Consider the following 20575-nt stretch of genomic DNA (forward strand, 5'->3'; position numbering starts at 1 on the left):
ATTTTGTATTAAGCATTCCTGTTATAACTTGTAGTTTGCTGAGACAGGAGTTTAGACTGTTTGTTGACCTTAGTCCAGGTACCAGTGATGAGGAGAGCTTAGTTATCTGACCCCTGTCTGTTCTTCTCTAGAGCAGTAAGTTGCACGTGTACCTGCAGTGTGGGACCCATTTATTACTAGTCAGTAAAGGTGATGCTAGCCTTACTGAATTTCTCTTGTTTTATTAGTTTAAATTAGACCCAGAGGGGTAATTATTCCACCCCAATGCATGAAGAAGTCTAGTCAGTGCAAGTTGTGAACTGAAACCCCTGTGCAGTGCATGGGAAATGCATCTTTAATGTTATGATGTTGTTTGGCATATTTAGTTTAGTGCAAGGAGTGTACTTGCTTAACAGGATCTTTAATAAGCTCCCTCTACACCAAAGATATACTTTTAAAAATTATACTTAAGGAGACTTTGTAGTATTCCCCAGTAGAGTTCATCTAGAGCAGCAAAAATCTTCTCAAATAAAACTATTCCTTTAACCGGTATTCATTTAAGTGGGTTTCTCTGTACTTGGTTTCCATGGAAATAGTGAACAGCCAACGTTATTTATAAGGTGGAAGTAAAATAGGGTGCCTAATGGGACCCCATGCTGCTCTGATGAAGAGACTTAGGGAAAAAAATCTATGCTCATGGGATTTTTTTTTTTAAACAAGGTTAATGGAAGCCCTTATTTCAGTCTTCTGTAACAGAACATATTTTTGGTTTTAAAGGCTGGCATTACCATCAAGCAAACAACTTCTTTTGAGGTCTGTATTGCTTTCACTTTCAAGTTTTAGGACTACCTAGCAGGATGGAGGCTGTATGTTTCACACTTGTGTTTCTTGGTTATTTTGTTTCAAAAGTTAAGAGTCCTAGCATATTGTAATAGTTTCAGTTTCTCATCAGCACACTAAGAAAAGATAGATGTTCATTAGTACAGCAGTGATGGGAAAGAATCCTTATGTTGACCACATAGGGTTTTTGGATGTAAATTACACAGGAATCAGATTTAGTTTTTAGGCCTGAGTGAGGGCTCTGTGTGTGTCACTCAGCTTAGTAGGTGAAAAGGTTCTGAGTTTCTTTGGAGACAGACACAGGGAAGATCTTAATATCTTTTTCTTTTTAAGAAAATGAATTATTGCCTCTGCCTATTAGCTAAAATAAACGTCCGTTCTTTTAATCTTTGATTTGGATTTGGGAAAGCCTTCCTTTTTCTGTCATTACTTCAACAAGGCCTGCTCTCAGTTTCCTTTGTCCTACCAAAGCCTTGCCTTTCTAAAGCCCCATCAGCTGAAAGAGCATCATTGCCTTGTGCCTGTGTTTGCAGAGGTCGTGAGAGGAGGGAGAGGGAGAGGGAGGGAGAGACAGACAGGAGTATTTCCATAGCCTGAAAGGCACCTCCTCATCTTCCCACCTGGTGAGCAGGGTACTGCATCCTAAGGGAAGCATGGTGGCATGCAGTGAAGTTAGGGTCCTCCATCCTAAGGGAAGCATGGTGGCATGCAGTGAAGTTAGGGTCCTCCATCCTAAGGGAAGCATGGTGGCATGCAGTGAAGTTAGGGTACTGCATCCTAAGGGAAGCATGGTGGCATGCAGTGAAGTTAGGGTACTGCATCCTAAGGGAAGCATGGTGGCATGCAGTGAAGTTAGGGTACTGTGTTTTATTTAGTTTTAGCTCTCCTTGGCAGCTTGGAATCATTATCCATTTGTCTGGGACGTTCTGATTTTTTTGTCTATCAGGACGGCAGGGTTTCTTCTGTGTTTAAAAACAGGGTTGTAGTATGCCTGGGCTCCTCCAGGGAGGAGTTCTTGTCGTGCTGTGTGCATGTTTCTTTGGATAAACTTCTCACAGTGTTTGAGTTTATTGTGCCTTTTTTTTCTTAAAGATTTATTTATTTATTATATATAAGTACATTGTAGCTGTCTTCAGACACAACAGAAGAGGGCATCAGATCTCATTACAGATGGTTGTGAGCCACCATGTGGTTGCTGGGATTTGAACTCAGGACCTCCGGAAGAGCAGTCAGTGCTCTTAACCACTGAGCCATCTCTCCAGCCCCTTATTGTGTCTTAAAAAACAAAAATTGTCCAGTTTGTTTTCATGTCATATGCTTCATATCTAACAAGTCACAAGGTCCTTCTGCCCATGTTCATATTACTGTGTAACTTTCCCTTAGTGTCAGTCTTTTCTTTAAATGTACCCCCTCTTCCTCTCCTCTCCTCTCTCTATCCTTCCTTCCTTCCTTTCTTCCTTCCTTCCTTCCTTTTTAAATCTGGTGTTTACCAGTGACCTTCCTTAGTGGCTTTTATTTGAATTGTCGTTGTGCTTTAGAGACATAGGAATTTGGGTCTCGTGCCCCAGTTCTGAGTGAAGAACTCCCAGGAGTTACAGTTAGTGTGCTAGAGGGCCTCTGTGATGTTCGCCCTCCTCCTTGGTGCTGATGGTCTGTGCTCCAGACGCCCATTAGTGTTAATAGGAGGCACTTGCTTAAGCCCCTGTACACTTGAGATAAGCCCAGGCTTTTATATGCCTTGTAGATACCTTTGTTGTTTTTGTTGATGATGACAGGAGTTTTGGTCTTGGGGTTAACTGACTGTTAAGACTGAGTTTGAGTTGTCTTGGGATATGGAATGAATTATTACTGAGTCTGATCTGTAATTAAGTTTTCATTGTGATTAGATTCAATACATTTATAGCTTGTGAGCTGTAGAAACTTGATGATTTTTGTACTTTACACTATGACGAAGCAAGACCTCTTTCTGTTTATTTCTTCTACCACAAAACAAGCGATTATAACTGTTTTCGTGTATCATAGGAGAACTTTGTGAAAGTCGTCATTGTCATCATCACTGATATTTTACTGAGAAGCATTTCTACACTTGCTCTCTGGCCTTAGCCTTCAGGTGTGTTTGATACTTTGCAAGCATATTGACTTTGCTGTGCACTGCTGTAATACTTAGATACTGCAGCCATTGGTCAAGAGTTAACCACTGTCCACCACACCTTTCTGTGAATTAGGGATTCTTATGACTTTCATTCATGTATGTATAGTTTAATGGAAGATTTAGTTCTTAGATTGAAAGTAGTGAGTCTGGACTGTAGCCTGTATTTTCTCTCTCATTATCTTTGTGGATTTTTAGTTAGTCATCTGAATTTCTTAGACCTCTGTGGTATGGAGTGAGGGTGTGGCTTGGCCCCCTGGAACACTTGTTCATCCTAGTTTTAGGCTCTTTGAGGGTACAAAGGCACAAAAGGCAGGAGAGCACTGTAAGTTAGGCAGCGTTCTCCAACCCGACTAACTGTCAGGTTCTTCTGGGGAACTACAAAATAAAAAGCTTAAGTACCTGGGCTCTAAATTATGTGTTCTGAACCCAGAACCTTTACTGGTCTGGCCAGTGAATCTGTGCATGCTTTTGACTTAAGATTGAAAAGTAATTTACAAGTAATGCACATGTGTGTGCATCTGTGTTTGGGCATACATTTGTACATATGCCTGCGTACCTATGCACATGTATGGTTCTATTAGGGGCATAAAGTAATTTATATCACAACATTAAGAAGTATGTAGTTAAATTTTAAGTAAAGTCAGGGCTCAGAGGAGTTCAAAGGTACAGCACTTAACTAGAACATACAGGTCCTATATTCTATTTCCAGCACCACAAAAAAAAAAAAAATTGAGAAAGAAGTTAGATATTCTGGAAGTTTAAAGAAAGAGTGACTAGGGAACATGGTAGTAGGGAAGGTCTCTGTCAACTGGTGAATCTTTATCTGGGCTCTATTTTCTGAATGAGATTTGCATTAGTTAAAAGGTAAAAGAATATTCTTGGTATAAGAGAGAGTGTGAGTAAAAGTTTTGTTGAGAGGGACAATCGATTGCAGTTTTAATTTTTGTTTTATACTCACTGAAGCTGTGGTAGATTTCATGAACACTGTGGGAGGGAGCTATGACAGAACTTGGAGGGACAGAGCTGATTAGTGGGAAACCAAGTGGAAGACCCTGAGTGGGGAGTATGACTTGGAAGGCTGAGGTGCAGCCAGTCAGTGCTTTCCTTGGAGCGAGCTTGATGCCAAGCCACTGAAGGATTTTGAGTTGAAGGGTAATGATCTGTCTTGGATTTTGAAAAGCTTCTCTGCTGTTAAGAGAATAACTTGTAGTAAGGCTTGGGGTAGAGAAAGGGAGGCCAGTGAGCAGGTCAGGACAATGGTCGGGACAATGGCTGCTAATGAGCTGTCCTGGGGAAGTGGTAGTGGAGCCTCCTGAAGGTGGAGGCACATAGCTCCTGTTGGATGGATGTGGCAGATGGCTGTCACAGAGCTCTGGGTCTCTTGCAAGTGTTTCTGCTGGAAGACTGGGGTTGCTATGAAGATGCTGGTGGCGAGGAGGAGGCTGTAAGGAAGAGAGTCAGGACTTCCAGTTTGTATCTGTGAAGCTTAAGATACCTGTTTGTCAGGTGTTGAGGGGTGGTCACAGAGGGAGGGGCCTGCAGGACTTTCTGTCAGGTGGAATTCTGCCTTTTTCCCTCTAACTATTTATCTGTGTTTACATTTATTTCAGACTTAATGTTGGAAGTTAGGAAGGTCAGACAAGCTGTAAAACTTGAAACTTGGGTATCAGACTTAGTTACTGAATGACTGTCAGGTGCAGTGAGTGAAGAAGAAAGACTGACTCCTCTGGGTGAGGTGACATTTAAAAGTATCTTCGAATAACAATTATCTGTGCTATTCTAGTCCTCGATCAAAATTTATGATTGAGCACAGGTTATAAACTTAATTGTTGAAAATTTGTAGGGGGGCATGTGGAATTTTAGCCTAATTTAGAACATGGCCAAGTGTTAAAATTTTATCCACAAAATGTGTTTATTGTTTAATGTAGATTAGATGCAAAGCTCTCAGTTGCTTTACAAAAGGTACTTAAGAAGTGGTTATTGATCATCTTTGATTTATTTATAATGTTTTAAATTTTATAACTGCCAGAGATCTGAATGACTTGTCTCTTTGTCTGCTCTAATTAAAGCTGCTACCTGTGAGTTCTATAGCTGGGAAGTCTTGAGTTCGTTAAAAAAAAAATTGTAAGGTTATGTTAGCAAAATAATATTCATCTCTAAAAGCAAAATAATTGTATTTACTCTAACTTGGGTATTTTGAATGCCTTTTTGTTGACTTGTTTGAAACTCTGAGTAACCCAGGTTTCACTGTGTGGCCTAGACCACCTTGGAACTTGATCTTGAACTCTAAATCCCCCTGTCTCAGCTGCCTCTTACTTGCTAAGGCTGCAAGCACACAGGCAGTCACCATGTCCAGCTCTTGAGTGTATTTTTCAATACGAAGTTCCATATTTGAAATATTTGAGCAGATTTAATTAAGGTTTTAAAAGACTTCAGTAGCAATTATGAAATGCAGTGAGGAGTCAGACAGACCCCCTAGCAGCCTTAGGTGAGGAAATAAAACCTTGGACTTAGGTGTTTTCTGCACAAGGGTAGTGCAAGAAGTGCTGACTTGCTTGTCAGTCTTACGTTTTGCTTCTCAGCATATTAACTTGTACAAACAAAACATTTGCCCTTCTTTTGGGCCACTTTCCATTTGGTAGCAGTTACAAATCGGCCTTCAGAAGAGATACTCGACGTGTTGGTGTACAGATTTTAAGACTGTTAGTCTGAGAATAATTTGCTTTTCCTGGGTGTCTGAGTCTCCTTGAGGGTTGATGGATATTCAGATCTGCTTCCCTGAAGCTGCACCTCTGCTCATGCATACAGAATCCACTCTCTGCTGGAGCTGGTAGCCCTCTAAAGCCCACTCCTGTGTATCTTTAAGCATAAAGGATATTGAATTCTCAAACTTCCCCTAAGTAGCTTACATATGAGTTTTCCTTAAAACTTTGCTCAAAGTATTTCTCCATGTTTGATATTGCTCATTTCTTAGAAGAGCAAAGGAGTCCACCCTGCTTCAGAGCAATGGCTGGTGGAGAAGTATCCCGCCTGCAGATTCCTCTCTCCTTCTGCACCCTTAGCTTTGCTTTCCTGTGTGATTTCTGTGAGCAATTTTATAATCACTGTCATGATATTATTGCTTCATGATTTTATCTTCCTTAGCTTAGGATTGACTCTGCTCCTGAATTTTGGAGAACATACCTGGGCAACAGATATACATGCATACATTGTACTGTCTTTCCGTTGGCGTCTCAGAAGACTTTTCACTAGACTTTCCTCAATGCTGTATTAAATAGAAGTTAAATCCAATCCTGTCCTGATCATGGTCTAGTGTCAATGAATTTTATATACCCTGGGTGTATATATTTGTTGATCACAATTATCTCCAATTCTGGAGCTTATTTTTAAATTACATTTATTTGTGTCTGTGGACATACATGCCAGAGTGTGATTTGCAGAAATCGTCCACAGTGTGAATGAGTCCGGGGGATCAAAGATAGGTTATCAGACTTGGCTATAAGCACCATGACCCACTGAACTATCTTCCTGGCATTCATGCATTGTGTGGTATTCATTTTGTTTTTTCAGTTGAACACAAGTTCTTAATTTTAGTTTAGTTCAATTTATTAGTCTTTTTCATTATATTTTAAAATGATATTATTGTATCTCTGGTGAACAGCATTGATAAAAACAGTTTTAGACTATCATCCATGTAACTGGTGAACAGTGGGAGATTGATGTATAAGAAGTTATCTAATGGGCTGGAAAGATGGCTCAGTGGTTAAGGGCACTGACTGCTCTCCATGAGGTCCTGAGTTCAATTCCCAGCCACCACATGGTGGCTCACAACCATCTGTAATAGGCTCTATGCCCTGTTCTGGTGTGTCTGAAGACAACTACAGTGTACTCACATATATGAAATAAATAATTCTTTTAAAAAAAGTTATCTAATGAGAGGGCTGGGGAACTGGGAGGAGGAGACTCAGCAACTAGCTGCTCTTCAGTCAGTCCATGGACCTGACCATTTCCCGAGTGCTCACCATGTGCCTGGTACCATTTTAGGCATCCTTTGAATGGAACTGTGGACTTTTCACTATAGTAACTGAAATAATAATCTTCTTTTCTGTGGGTCTAATTATATTTTATTTGAAAGGATTTTAGGTGTTAGAGGCAATAATAATAAAAGCTAACTTTATCATTAAAAGTCAGAAAGTTGAAGAAATTTTATGTATATAAAAAAAGAGTGGATACCAAAATAGCTTTTAGTTGTTGGAAGATGCAAAGGCTATGTAAGATTTAGAGGATAAAAGTATTTAAAAGCTTGTTAAAGAACACGACAAACAAGAAAGAGAAACAAAATTGAGGGAAAATTCTGTCACATTTGAGGGCAATTTCTGAGACTTCACTAACAGTCACCCAGCGCTCCTCTGAGAGCCTCAGCGCTCCTTTGGAATTGGCTGTTAAGACTCTATTCTGTATGTGGGGTATGCGTGAAGAACAGCCTGAAGAGACCAAGTTAGTGGGGTCAGCTGCATCCAGGCTTCTCCTCCTTGGCACAGGGAGTCATTTGAAGCATGAGGACACATTGAGTCTAGTTTTAAGTAACTGTATTATTTCACAGATTTACTGCATGATTTTTCTTGTGGTTGGGAATCCTTTCTAATCCTGATGATTAAAATAGCCATTTAGACGGACTCCTGAGAACTTCTTCAGAGAAGAAGGAACTGGTGCACACCTTTAATCCCAGCAGTCAGGAGGCAGAGGCAGGCAGATCTCTGTGAGTTCAAAGCCAGCCAGCCAGGTTTACAAAGTGAGTTTCAGGACAGCTAGGAATATGTAGAGAGACTTTGTCTAAAACAGACCAAAACAAACAAGAAGAAAGTAGAGGAAGAAGGAAAAGGACAATGGCGAGGAGGAGGATAGCCAAATTAATTTCTTTTGGAAATAAATGTAGACTGCATGAATCAGGAGCTGTTTAACTTTCTTTTATGCATAATGACTATACATGGTTAACAAACATTTCTCATCTGACAAACAGGACCTATGAGATAACCCCACAGAAACAAATACACTATTGGAGTAGTGTAAGGCAGCAGACATTTTAGATGTACTCTAAATGTTGGTTGTGTGGAGTTTACATAGGCTAGTGCTCAAAGTGTTGGGCTCCATTTTAATTTAAGAAGATAGATGAAAATTTTATTTAAATTCTTATATTATTTATTTATACTTATATAATATAGTTATTATTTATACATTATATAATATGTGAATTAAAGCCTTGCATGAGGCAAATCTACTTCAAGATTTATTACAAAAAGTGGAACAGGCCTTGCTTCCTATGCTTTATTGTAAAGAGATGGCATTTGAGTGAATAAAGTACATGTGGGTTTCCTATCACTGATACACACAAGTGCACACGTTGCATTTGCAGCTGAGAACAGTGCAAACAAACCTAAGTGTCAGCTCACAACTGTACAAAGCTGCCTGCCAACACTGCCCAGTTGGAATAACTTGTAGTCCCGCTTGCTACTTTCCAGGTCTGGTCCTGAGTTGGAGTGTGTAAGCATCTGTGGCAAACAAGACAGTGTGCTGGGCTCCATGCAGGTGGATGACCCACTCACTTCTCACGTTATCAGTTGATAACTGCAGTTTCCTCAGTGAGGCTTCCTGTTGACAACTTGGTGATAGTAGTTATGGTTTGAGGAACCAAAGTTTATGCTCTGATTTTAGACTCACGATGCCTGTGCCCCTGGCAATGTCCTCCTTGTTGTTCAAGGTCCTCTGTACTCATTTTTCCTGGTCTTGAAAAACTGTGTTAGAGCAGAGGTTTAATTGCTCTTGAGTTCCTTCTTTGCTTTAAAAACTACTCATTTCTTCCTTGTTTGTTGTTGGGTTTTAAAATTTGCAGATTGAGATGTGTTTAGTTTTTTTTCCCTCTTTTATAGTCAGAAATCTTTGATTCTTTAGCTTTTGAGGACATCATGAATCTGTTTGTAGTTTAACTGGGTTTTTTCCTTCTGTTGTAGGGGACTAGAAAGCAGAAGGAGAGCCAGCTTCTCCAGAATTGGTAAGTATTTTTACATAGTGTGCATGATTTAGCTGGACTCAATCAAATATTAAGTGATTTTGTAAATGATTTTTTTTATTCCCCCCCCAAAAAACCTTCATTCTTCAAAATGTGGCTTTGTAGTTTGCACCAAAAGTGAATTTTTAGCTTCATAGAGCTGTATCTGAAATGCATTTGTATTTCTGATAACTACACTAAACTTGCATGCTTCTGAATTTGATAACCCACTAACACTTGAAGGCCCTGTTGCCAATAATTGAGTAGTTATGCCTGAGAATTCAAAGTCAGGAAAGACAAGTTCTGGTCAGCTTTCCCTTGTACTCTGCATTCCTGTGCTCTTGTGTTTGACCTCCCTGTGTCTAGACTGGCCAGGTCACGGCAGCTGTACAACCTTCACCTTGAAGTTGGAGCCTCCTGATGTTTGTATTATGCTTGACATTGCTTGGCTTCAAGTCTGAGATTATGTTTTTAGTGTGTGTTGTTTTGTATAATTTTTAAGAGAAGAAAGAAGCAAACATTTTTCTTGATAACTACTTTCAGAAACTGTTAAACAGCTTACAACTTACCGTACTTACTCAGAGTTTGGATGTCTTCATTCAGGATCCTAGATCGTACTGGTGATCTGGCACACTAAGCACCTGGCAGATAATAACTTTATTTCGATTGCATGTGCTATAAAAATATTCAAGCTACAATTGTGTGATTTTCTTCCAGTGTAAGGCTGCTTAAAAAGTCCTATCACTCAAATAGTAATAAAATTAGTGGGTAGAATAAATAGAACAAATTTTTGATTTGAGTTTTGTTTTTTAGAGAAAGAGTCTCACTCTATGTAGCCTTAGCTGGCTTAGAGCTTGCTGCATAGACTCTAGGCTAGACTTGGATACACAGAGATCTGCCTGCTGAGTGCTGCGATTAAAGGCATGCACCACCACCATGCCCAGCAGATTTTTGGTTTTGTGGTCCTTCTAGTATCTCTCTTGAGTTTTTTTGAGATTAGGTTCTGAACATAAAAGGGAGACTCTTGAACCAAAGAACCTTAGATTTTGCTACCATTTAATTCTATTGCCTTTCTCTCATGGAACCTTGTAAAGTAATAATCACGACCTTATGGTCTTGTAGAATCATGGAATTGTCCTGCATGGCGATTTCTATGCCTACATCTCTGACTGGTTGTTACTTATTCAGGTGCACATTGAATACTATGTTTTAAAAAATGTAGGATGTTGATTTCTGTAATATGTTTTAGGAAATTCTGATTCCACAGAAACAGATTGGGACTGGGGTGGGAAACGGGTTCTGTGGTCAAATAATTTGGGAAATGCTGCATTAAACAAAGTTAAACAGGTTTCTTTACTGCAGGACTTCTCAGAACCTTTAATATGCTAATGTGCATTGTGAATCTCCAAGATGGGGATATGATATGCAGCATTCTTGAATACTTCTAATGACAGGGAGCCCACTACCTCATAAGGTAACCCATTCCTTTTTTGTACAGCTCTAATCCTTAGTCCTTCTTTATATTGATCTGAACTCTTATCTCCCTTGACTTTGCTTCTAAGTATGATATTGATTGGTTATGCTGGGACATGTTCCTATGTCACTCTTTCTGTGGTCTATATTTATTATACGCTTTTGGCCAGGCTCGTCTAACAGCCTTTCATCCCCAAATCATTCAGTGACCTTTCAGTACATGTGGCATCCAGTTCTAAAGTCTAAGACACTTCATCACTATGCTTTTGTGCACCATGCTCCAACCTTCATTTCAAATTTCTATAAACTCTAAATTTTACTTCAGTGTTCCCCTTGTTGCAGTGAGGTTGGCGTTTTAATTGGTATGCTTTGTTTCCCAGCAGAAAGGGAGGACATAGAAGACTGGGAGTGTGCAAGCAGCCCGTGTCTCTTGAGATGAGTCTGATGGTGGGGAGGAGGTGCAGCCTCTGAGGAGAATGTTGTGGGAATCCCTACCTTGACCTAATGCTGTGAGCTCTATACACAGCCTTTAGAAAAATAAATGACCCATTCTCTTTGCAATAAACCCAGACAGACAGAGATAATTTAACAGATAAGAAACATCATTTATGGGGCTGGAGAGATGACTCATTGGTTAAGAAAACTGACTGCTCTTCTAGAGGTTCTGAGTTCAATTCCCAGCAACCCGTTGTGCCCGTTGTATCTCACAACCATCTGTAGTGGGATCTGATGCCCTCTTCTGGTATGTCTGAAGACAGCCACAGTGTACTAACATCAAATAAATAAATAAATCTTTAAAATGGTCATTTGCAGTACATATTTAAAAAAGAAACATTTATTAATAGTAAACAACAGTAACTATTTCATAGTTTGGAACTCAGCTAGCTATGGTGGTTTTGTCAATAACTTCATACTTGGCCTTGAGCAAGCAGCCTGGTTGGAGTCCTAGAATAGGCAGCCTCTAAAGTCAGGCTTGAAAAGTTTTATGAGGGACATTTTCTGTTGACTTGAGGAGTGTCACCAAAAAACAGTGCTCTGAAAATAAGTCAGAATATATTGAAAATTTGCAGAATAAGGAAAAATTAGGTTTCTTAATATCATTTTTTGATTCATGTTAATAATACTTAAAACTTTCAGCAAATGCTATTAAAGGCCCTTTTATTTTTAGCATTCATGGTAATTTTTAGCACTGTTGGCTAATCATCAAAGATATTATTTTATCTCACTGCATATTAAGTATATAGTAAAAAATCCAAGCCTAGTATTTCAATTTTGAGAGCAGGGCAAGATAAAAGGGATATATAGATGTGTATCTGCTTTTTCCTATTTAAAGTAATAAACTTCTCCAAAAATGTCTGTGAATATGATCAGACACAGAGATACTGGTTTATGTAGGAAATGCATAGTGTAGAGAACACAGAAATCTTTTTAGGGACAGTTTGGGAGTACACCATGTCATGAACTTATTGAAGTAACTCTTGATTGACCTGTTGATTTGGCTAGGAAAAGAAGTCTTGTCAATTCTGTAGCAAAGTATTCCTTAGCAGTAAAAGGGGGTTAGAGCTTCCCTACCCACTAGTTGTGCGGCTTCATGCAAGACTGTTCTGAGCAATAATAGCCCCATTAGAGAATTTGAGAAGTTTTTTAATTTTATTTTTTATTTTTAAATTATTATTTTTTTATTAGTTTGGGTGTCTGAGTGCTTTGTATATATGTACATGTACGTCTGTGCACCAAATGCATGCCTGCTGTGGGAGGAAGGATGAGTCTCCATGTGCGTGCTGGGAATCAAACTTGGGTCCTGACTCAACCACTGAGCCAAGTCTCCAGCCTGAGAATTTAACATGTCTTATTCAAGGTTAAAGCTTAAAGAAGTAGTCAATATCTTAAAACTTGATTGTTTACAAAAAAGACCTTTTCTGAGACCTTCGCTTGATTCAACCCTCATAACAGTCCTGCTGCAGGTGACATGACCCCTGGGGATAATGAATGAATGGCTTTGTTTTGTTTTGTTCTGGGAGAGGCAGTAAATGGTCTTTCTTTACCATCTACATGCCCTTTTTTGGTTGAGATCTGATTGTTTTGTTGGGTTTTTAGTGTGTGTGTGTGTGTGTGTGTGTGTGTGTGTGTGTGTGTGTGTGTGTGTGTGTGTGTTTTGAGACTGCCTCTTACTGTCTGCTTTGGCCTTGAACTTACTGAGAAGCTAAAGATCACCTTAAACTCCTGATCCTTGTGCCTTCACCTCCCAAATGTTAGGATAGCATGTACTCTGCTATCTGGCTGTTTTCTGCTTTGTTTTGCGTTGTAGCTTGGAAGGCTATTAGGTTACCTGGTGCTTTAGTGTGTACAGCATTAAAGGCAGAAGGTTGGCATGTGCTAGGCAGGATGCCGTCAGTGATGGAGGTATGCAGAGATGTTAGAAAGTGTTTGTTACTGTCTCGTGAATTTCTTAATAGTCACCTTTCAGTAACTGGTTTGTTTTACACACACACACACACACACACACACACACACACACACACACACACACACCCCTTATTAGAATTAGACAAATGTAATAAATTATCTCTCATACTTTGGAGGCTGATGAGATGGCTCAGAAGGTAAAGGTCCTTGCCATCATGCCTGAGGACCTGTTTGCTCCCCAGAACCCACATGGTGAAAAGAAACAATATCTTCATATTGTCTTCTGAACTCCACACACATTCCATGTCATGTGTGCCCCTCCCAGTAAACAAATATTATTTAAAAATATTTTTAAAGTAATGCTGTCTTGTGAAGTTGCAGACTGTCTCTAAATACAGTAAGATCCCCAGGCATTTTAAAGGCTCCAATTTGTGTGGCTTGTGTTTGAAAGTTATATCTTATGCATTTTAACTTATATGTATAGATTAATCTCCTAAAACAATTGTCCAGAAAGAGACTTTTCTGATGAATAATTTCAAAATCATCTTCCAGTCCTCATAAGTTTCTCTATTACCCATCACGATCATTTTTAACCCTTCTGTCTTATATGAAACTAAATATGTGATTGGCATTTACATGCCTTTGTGTATCTCTAATAAGAGGACAACAACTTGGTGCAGGAAGTAAAAGCTGTCAAGCTCCTCGCTAGCTTGACCGGCAGGCTTATGATACGAGGCACACTCTGACATCAGTCTCCAGCTTAAAGCCTTGTTTTTACTCTTTAGCTCTTCCTCACTACCCTCCTTCCCTCCCTCCCCCTCCCCCTTTTCTCTCTTTCTGTGAGACAGGATATCCTGTTGCATAGGCTGGACTCTCAGTCATCATATCACTTAGAGGCTGGCCTTGGCCTCAGGCCCCCACCCCTACCCCCATTGCATGCTGGGATCACAGGACTGTGTTACTACACTACATTTTCTATGAGGTTATTTGTTTTGTTTTGTAGGTTTTTTTCTTTCATGTTCCTGATGTTTTTTAATTCTCATTTATTTTTTTCTCAGTTGAAAGGCGAAGTTTGAAAATACTAATACTCCCCAAAAGAAGAGTTTAGTTGCTTAGTTCTTTCACCTACCAGGGGCTTTTAGCAGATGATGAAGTGCCATCAGACCCCCTAGGCAGCTTAGAGTTTATTATTATCCTGAGCATTACAGGCAAACCCTATCTTCTCAAATGTGTGTTTCTATCATAAGTACAGGTGGGTGCTTCAGAGTCATTGGTCAGTCTGTCAGTAAGATGGTTACTAGTATCTTCATGATAATACTGTTTCCTAAAGGAGTTCTCATTCATGTGTGTCAATTACTTTGACTGAATTCATACTTTTTGTTGATCATTCTTATGTCTTGTGAGAATTGGTTTTCTTTACATTTTTGTTAATTAACATGTGAAAGCTCTGACTGTATGAACGGTGTTAACCTGCTATGACGGGTATTGTAAGTTCTCCATGTCTGTGACCTGCTTGTTTCCAGAGTTAGAGTTCAGCTGAGTTCTGCTGAGATGTGTCACCACAGTGCAATAAAATAGACCTTTCTGTTTGTGAAGATGCTCTGGCAGCAGGATTATCCTTCACATACAAAGAATTTTAGGAAATCTTTTTAGACACATTTTCTGATAGAACTTTGCAAAAATTAAGACTACGTGGTTTTTAAAACTATAATATAAACTGGGTATGATAGATTACATTCATAATCCTAGCACTTGGATTGTGAATTCAAGACCAGGCTGGGGGGGCTGGGGATTTAGCTCAGTGGTAGAGCGCTTACCTAGGAAGCGCAAGGCCCTGGGTTCGGTCCCCAGCTCTGAAAAAAAGAACCAAAAAAAAAAAAAAAAAAAAAAAAGACCAGGCTGGGCTCTGTAGGACATTCAAGGCAAGTTTGGACCACACAGTGAGACCCTGTAGAACAGAACTGTCATGCATAAATTAAGAGTTTGAGAAGGGAGATTACTTTTGCCCTTAAAATTGAAGTGGCTGTTATAGTTTTCAGATTAGCAGTTGCAAATGCACATGACCATGGAAGTCTTGCCCTGCGTGAGTGACTGATGACTGTGGAATTCATTATAACTCCAAACAGTTTCTAGGATAGTAAGTGGCTAAGATTCATGATATGTCTCCTTTTAAAAATTATTTCCCCTAAATATCCTGCCTGTATGAATTTTTATGATTACCAGTAAATCTTTGCCAGCTTCTAGAGATGTAACTTTGAAAGAATTTTGCACTTTGAGAATTCAGTCTTTTTTAGGTTAGAATATTCTGATTTTGTATAACATAGTATATAAACCCTAGAGTAGGGATTGCCATTGATGTTCTAAGCTCAGAGAGATTAAGTAAATATAATGAAAACTAGAAATCCTAAGAATATATTTTATAGCTAATGATTTCATCAAGCTCAGTGAGCTTAGTCGTACAAAAGGCTTTGAGACCCTCAGGCCGGTGAGGACTGTCTGTGCGGGAGGAGAGGTTGCTGAAATGCCTGGTGGTTGTGAGTCTTGTAGTTGGGTACTAGTTTTCCTTCCTCAGTGTCAAAAGGTAGTGCTAACTACAGCTTTATAGGTATAAGGAGGAAAATAGATTTTTAAAATAAAGTTTAAATTTATTCAGTCAAAAATGCCTTTGCTTTAATAAATAACCCCAAATCATGGTCACATTTAAGAAAAAAATTTAAAGAAAAATTAGCCATTTTATTAAGCTGCAGTAGTGCTGGTGTAGGACAGGAAGGTGAGACGGTGTCCCATTTACAGTCATAAATTCAGACTTCTGACATCTCCACATACAGTTATACATATGGTGTGTATCAGTGCGATCAAATTAAAATGCAAACCCCTCTCCCATAGTGGGAGACTGGGAATTCCCATGTTCATTCTGAGTTGAAAATGCTTGACATGTTTTGTGTCTGCGTGTTCCAGATGATGTCAATCTCCCCTCCTAATTCTCATCTGGATGGAAGTGGTCCTTCAGCTCCCTGTCCTCAGTGCCGGCCAGGCACACAATGGGTGTTCGTGTGTTTCCTTGACTATCTCTTTTGCTGTTGTATTTCTTTTCTTAGTTATTTGAAGTGTTCTATAGAGGAATGCCCAAAAGAAAACCCAGAAAGTTTTGGTACTTAATTGTTTTTAAAAAGTCCTTTAGGGATACTTTTTCTATGTGTTACAAAATATAATATTTCTAATTTAATTATTTTGACAAAAATTTTCTTCATTCCCAATGATCCCAAACATTGTATGATTTCTCCAGCTGCAGCAACAAGAGGAGCTGGTAATTTTAAACGGAGGCTGAAGACATTGTAGAATTAGCAGACATAAGAGAGCGTGGAGAAGGCAGAGGATGGAGTTGCAGACTCTACAGGAGGCTCTTAAAGTGGAAATTCAGGTTCACCAGGTATGTTGTGTGGTTGACTACCAATGCTCCTGCATTACTAATGAAGCAGGCCCAGCTTTGCGTTTTGGTCAAGTTATGTGATCAGTCTAAGGCTTACCCAAAGTCACTGTTCCACAGCTGCACTCGTATACTGCCTTTAAGAACTTTAATAAAAGTCCTGACATCTTTTCCAGAAAAAGAGGACTGGAGATATTTTTTTCATATCCTAAAGGTATTTGAAAGAAAGAATTCTTTCTTGCTATATTTCTGGCCAGTTTGAAGGCCTTCTGTACACAAGATAACCTTCTTTGCATGTTCCGTTTTTTATTTACTTTTCTCTTCTGACAGGGCCTCAGGTTGGCCCCAAACTCCCCACGAAAACTCCATTAATTTGAGCATGTGTTGGTCCTCATGCCTCTGTCCCCAGTGCTGCCTTTCCTCACTTGACTGTGGTAAGAATGAAGTGCGGACTTACAACACATGCCAACACCCGTGTCATCCCTGACTCATCCCTGTGCCTCCTTGCTCTCTCTTTTATTTATTTTTTGATGATTTCAACCTTTGGTAAAGAAATCTTGCTGCCATCATCAGTATTTAAAAAGTTCTAGTCCTTAAATTTTCCCTCAGATAAAAAGTAAACAAACCTTGAAGTGTACAATTATAAAATGTATAAATACATTTTATAATCATTTTATACAATTGTTTCTAAAGTGTAATAACAGAATAAAACACTTAATATAATTTAGTTTGTATATGTTAATATGGAAATACATAAAAATAAACATAACTATAATCAAGACAGAAAACTACCCATAAATAACTAAATCACTAATATTTATTGCATAAACAGACCATCACTGTTTGCTTCATTTTCTTGCCATCAGCTGGGCATTAGCTTTAAAGCACATAAATAAGCATACATGTATATAATCCTTGATATTCAAAAGTAATAACTGATTAGTTGACTACTTTTGGCCATGTAACATGGTCATGTAATATGGGATGGAATGGACGGATGAAGGAACTGATAGCTGATATTTTGATTTGAACCCAGAGCTTCATACATGTCAGTGAGTGCTCTACCACTGAGATGCATTTCCAGTTAGAATATTCTTTACTTTAGGGTCTCACCTAAAATGATTGTTAGTCTTCCTATCTGAACTTTCTGAGTTCTGGGTTTTATAACTTTGAGCCACCACATATACATTACGTTTTAAAAGTGTTTTTAGGTAAGTAGTTTCTCTTGTTTTTTCTTGTATGAGCTAATGCAGCATTGATTTCTGAAGACACACACATACACATTTGGGCTTCTGATAATTGTTTGGTTTGCCTATTGCCTTAGAATTAGTGTCGATTACGACCAACAGGAAAACTTCAAAGTTGTGCTGTGTGACTGTGTGTATGTGTGTGTGTGTGTGTGTGTCTGTGTGTGTGTGTGTGTGTGTGTGTGTGTGTGTGTGTGTGTGTGTGGTGTTTTCCACATGGACCTCTTTGTTTGAAAGTCCCTGCTGCTGCTTTGGACTGTGTGGATACTGTGCTCACTAGCAGTTTGTGTGTATGGCATGCATATGCACCACACACACGTGTGCCTGGTGTCTGTGGAGGACAGAGAGGGATATTAGATTCCCTGGACCTGGAGTACAGAGGGTTATATATGGGAGCTGGGAATTGAACTTGGGTCCTCTGAGAGAGCAGCCAGGTTTTTTAACTACTGAGCCATCTCACCATTCCCTGGATGGAAATATTTTGACATAGAGGAATCTTGAACCCAGCTCAAGACAGTGACAAGTAACACAACTTAAATTCATAATTGTTTAAAGCTGGTGTCCCCAGTATTAATTTGAAATCTGTGTGAATCAAAGTTAATTTTATGGTTGCATATGTGATTTCTATGTTTTTTTCGAGTCTTAAGAAAATTTGGAGTGCAGTTTATATTCTTTTAATTACTCATAAGATACATGTCCCAAATAAATATTTATCGAACAAATTGTCTATAATTGAGCTTTAAAAATATTATTTCATAATTTGGAAGATAAATAAAATGATTATTAAAAATTTAGTTTTCACTATGATGTTTTAAAGCCCAATTAAAATTTATATTTAGAGTTAGCAAGGTGGTTTAGAGGGTAAAGGTGCTTACTGCCAAGATTTACAGTATGGGTTTGAATTCCAGGATCTACAGATAAAAGCAGAACTGAAACCTGAAAATTGTTCCTGACCACCACATGTGTTCTCTTTGTCTCTGTCTCTCTCTCTGTCTCTCTCTCTGTTTCTCTCTCACACACACATATACTCACACACTGTAAATAAAAAAATAAAGTAATAAATTATACTTGTTGATTCAAGGGATATGTATTCTAGCTATTTTAAACATTCTGAATATTAATTAGCTGTCAGTCTGTTTATATATTTAGCAATTTAAATATAAAGTTATAACCTTTTAAATTAAATAATTAAATATTTTTTATTTTATATATACATGGTGTGTACCTGAATATATGTTACATGCACTGTGTGCTCTGCTATATCTTAAGACAGTGTTTGATCCATGAAACTGGGTTATAGGCAGTTGTAAGCCACCCAGTGTGGGCGGTAGGAATCAAACCTGGGTCCTCTGCAAGAGCTGCAAATAACCTACCTGCTGAGCCATCTCTTCAGCCCCCAAATTATAGATTCATCTTTAATTATTGTACTTTATTTGTGCAATTTACATGAATACATTTTAAATTATTAGTGTGGTGTGTGTGTGCGTGTGTGTGCGTGCGCGTGCGCGTGTGCGTGCGTGCGCTTGTGGGCATACATGCCATGTGCATGTGTGGAGGACAGAAGACAACTTTGTGGAGTTGTTTTTCTTCACCTTTAAGTGAGTCCTAAGCTTCACAGGCCCCTACACAGGGCAAGAATAGACCCTGGATACCTCTCTCTGTTACTATATAACTTATTTTTTGAGACAGAGTCTCTCACAGAACCTCATGCTCACTAATATCTAGGGTGGCTGAGCACTGAGATCCCAGGATTCTCCTATCCTATGACTCCCCTGTATAGTTAGTGTGTCACAACACACCCAGCCTCTTCACGAGTGTCAGGGACCCAGACTTAGGACTTAGGCAGTACTTTATTGACTGAGCCATCTCCTTTGGCCCTTATTTTCCTATTGGGAAAAAAAAAAGTAGCAGTAAATCCAAATGATAATCTTTATTCTAAAAACTGGTGTTGTTCTGATTGGCTTTGGGGTAATGACGTATGGTATTCTTAAACAGTGATACATTCAGGAAGACCAGAAAGCATGGGTGTTGGGTACTGGACAGAAACCAAGGCAAGAATGGACTTTGAACTAAATGTTTAAGCAAAAGCTATCTTTTGATGCATTTCTAGTTAGGGAGTTAAATTAGGTAAAATTCAAGCTTTTAAGGTAAAACTTGTGTTAAGGAGTTGTCTAGTGCTGCTGTTTGGTGTTTGGTTCTTTATGTTTCTGCATGTGTGGGCAGATGCACCAGTATGTGTATCAGTCATGGCCAGTCAATATTGACGTTATAATGGCCATGTCCTAGAGGGGGGCACTTCTGTTTGGTTGATTTCTGTGTGCGTGCTTGTGTGTGTGCGTATGTGAGTGACAGAGAGAGAGAGAGAGAGAGACAGAGACAGAGACAGAGAGAGACAGAGACAGAGACAGAGACAGACAGAGACAGAGAGAGAGAGAGAGCTTTAGAGTATTAACTTTATATCGAATGAGACTAGTATAAAGCAAACAGAAGTTAACAAACTTTTTCTGCAAAGGGCCAGATAGTAAAATTCATGAGGCTGCAGGTCATTTATAATCTGTGCTGCTGCTCTGCTGAGTTACTGAGCAGGCAGAGCAGCCACAGTCAGTGTAGACACAAGTGGGCGTGGCTCAGTCTCCTAAGACTGTTTAGGAAGCAGGTGGTGGTCTGGCTTTGGTGACATGGCTGTTGTTTTCTTATCTTTGACAGAATATAGATTATGAAAAATGGCAGCAGTCATTCTGTGGAAAGTAACTTTTATAACTCAATTCTAGTTTAAAGTCACTTGGGAAATGGATGGTCTAGTGAGCTCCTCATCTTGTCTTGTTTGTATGAAATATAGTTTAACTGCTTATACATAGAAAACATTTATTTATTTCCTGCAGACGTGGATCTTACCAGTCAGTTTTTAGATTCTAGAGTCATGAACTGCATTATCTCTCAGAGATTAAGAACACTTACTGCTTTTGCAAAGGACACAGGTTTGATTTCCACATGGTGTGAGCATC

The 20575-nt window shown here is 39.0% G+C and overlaps 1 protein-coding gene across 50 annotated transcripts in view; it reads left to right on the forward strand.

The window, feature by feature from the left end:
• The window catches only part of Phf21a (PHD finger protein 21A), a 177771-nt gene that overhangs the window by 20257 nt on the left and 136939 nt on the right, over positions 1-20575 (forward strand). For 28 of the 50 annotated variants that reach the window (XR_015683168.1, XR_015683170.1, XM_087653236.1 and 25 more), the window contains 3 exon segments: positions 8980-9020; positions 10380-10491; positions 16183-16326. Coding sequence is in view for 47 of the 50 variants with exons in the window: in XM_087653236.1 (XP_087509362.1) it covers positions 16273-16326 (54 nt within the window). In the remaining 3 variants the exon portion in view is untranslated. 50 annotated transcript variants of the gene reach the window in all.

This window comes from Rattus norvegicus, chromosome 3, assembly GCF_021556685.1.
Source record: "Rattus norvegicus strain SHRSP/BbbUtx chromosome 3, alternate assembly SHRSP_T2T, whole genome shotgun sequence".
NCBI classification, from domain to species: domain Eukaryota; kingdom Metazoa; phylum Chordata; class Mammalia; order Rodentia; family Muridae; genus Rattus; species Rattus norvegicus.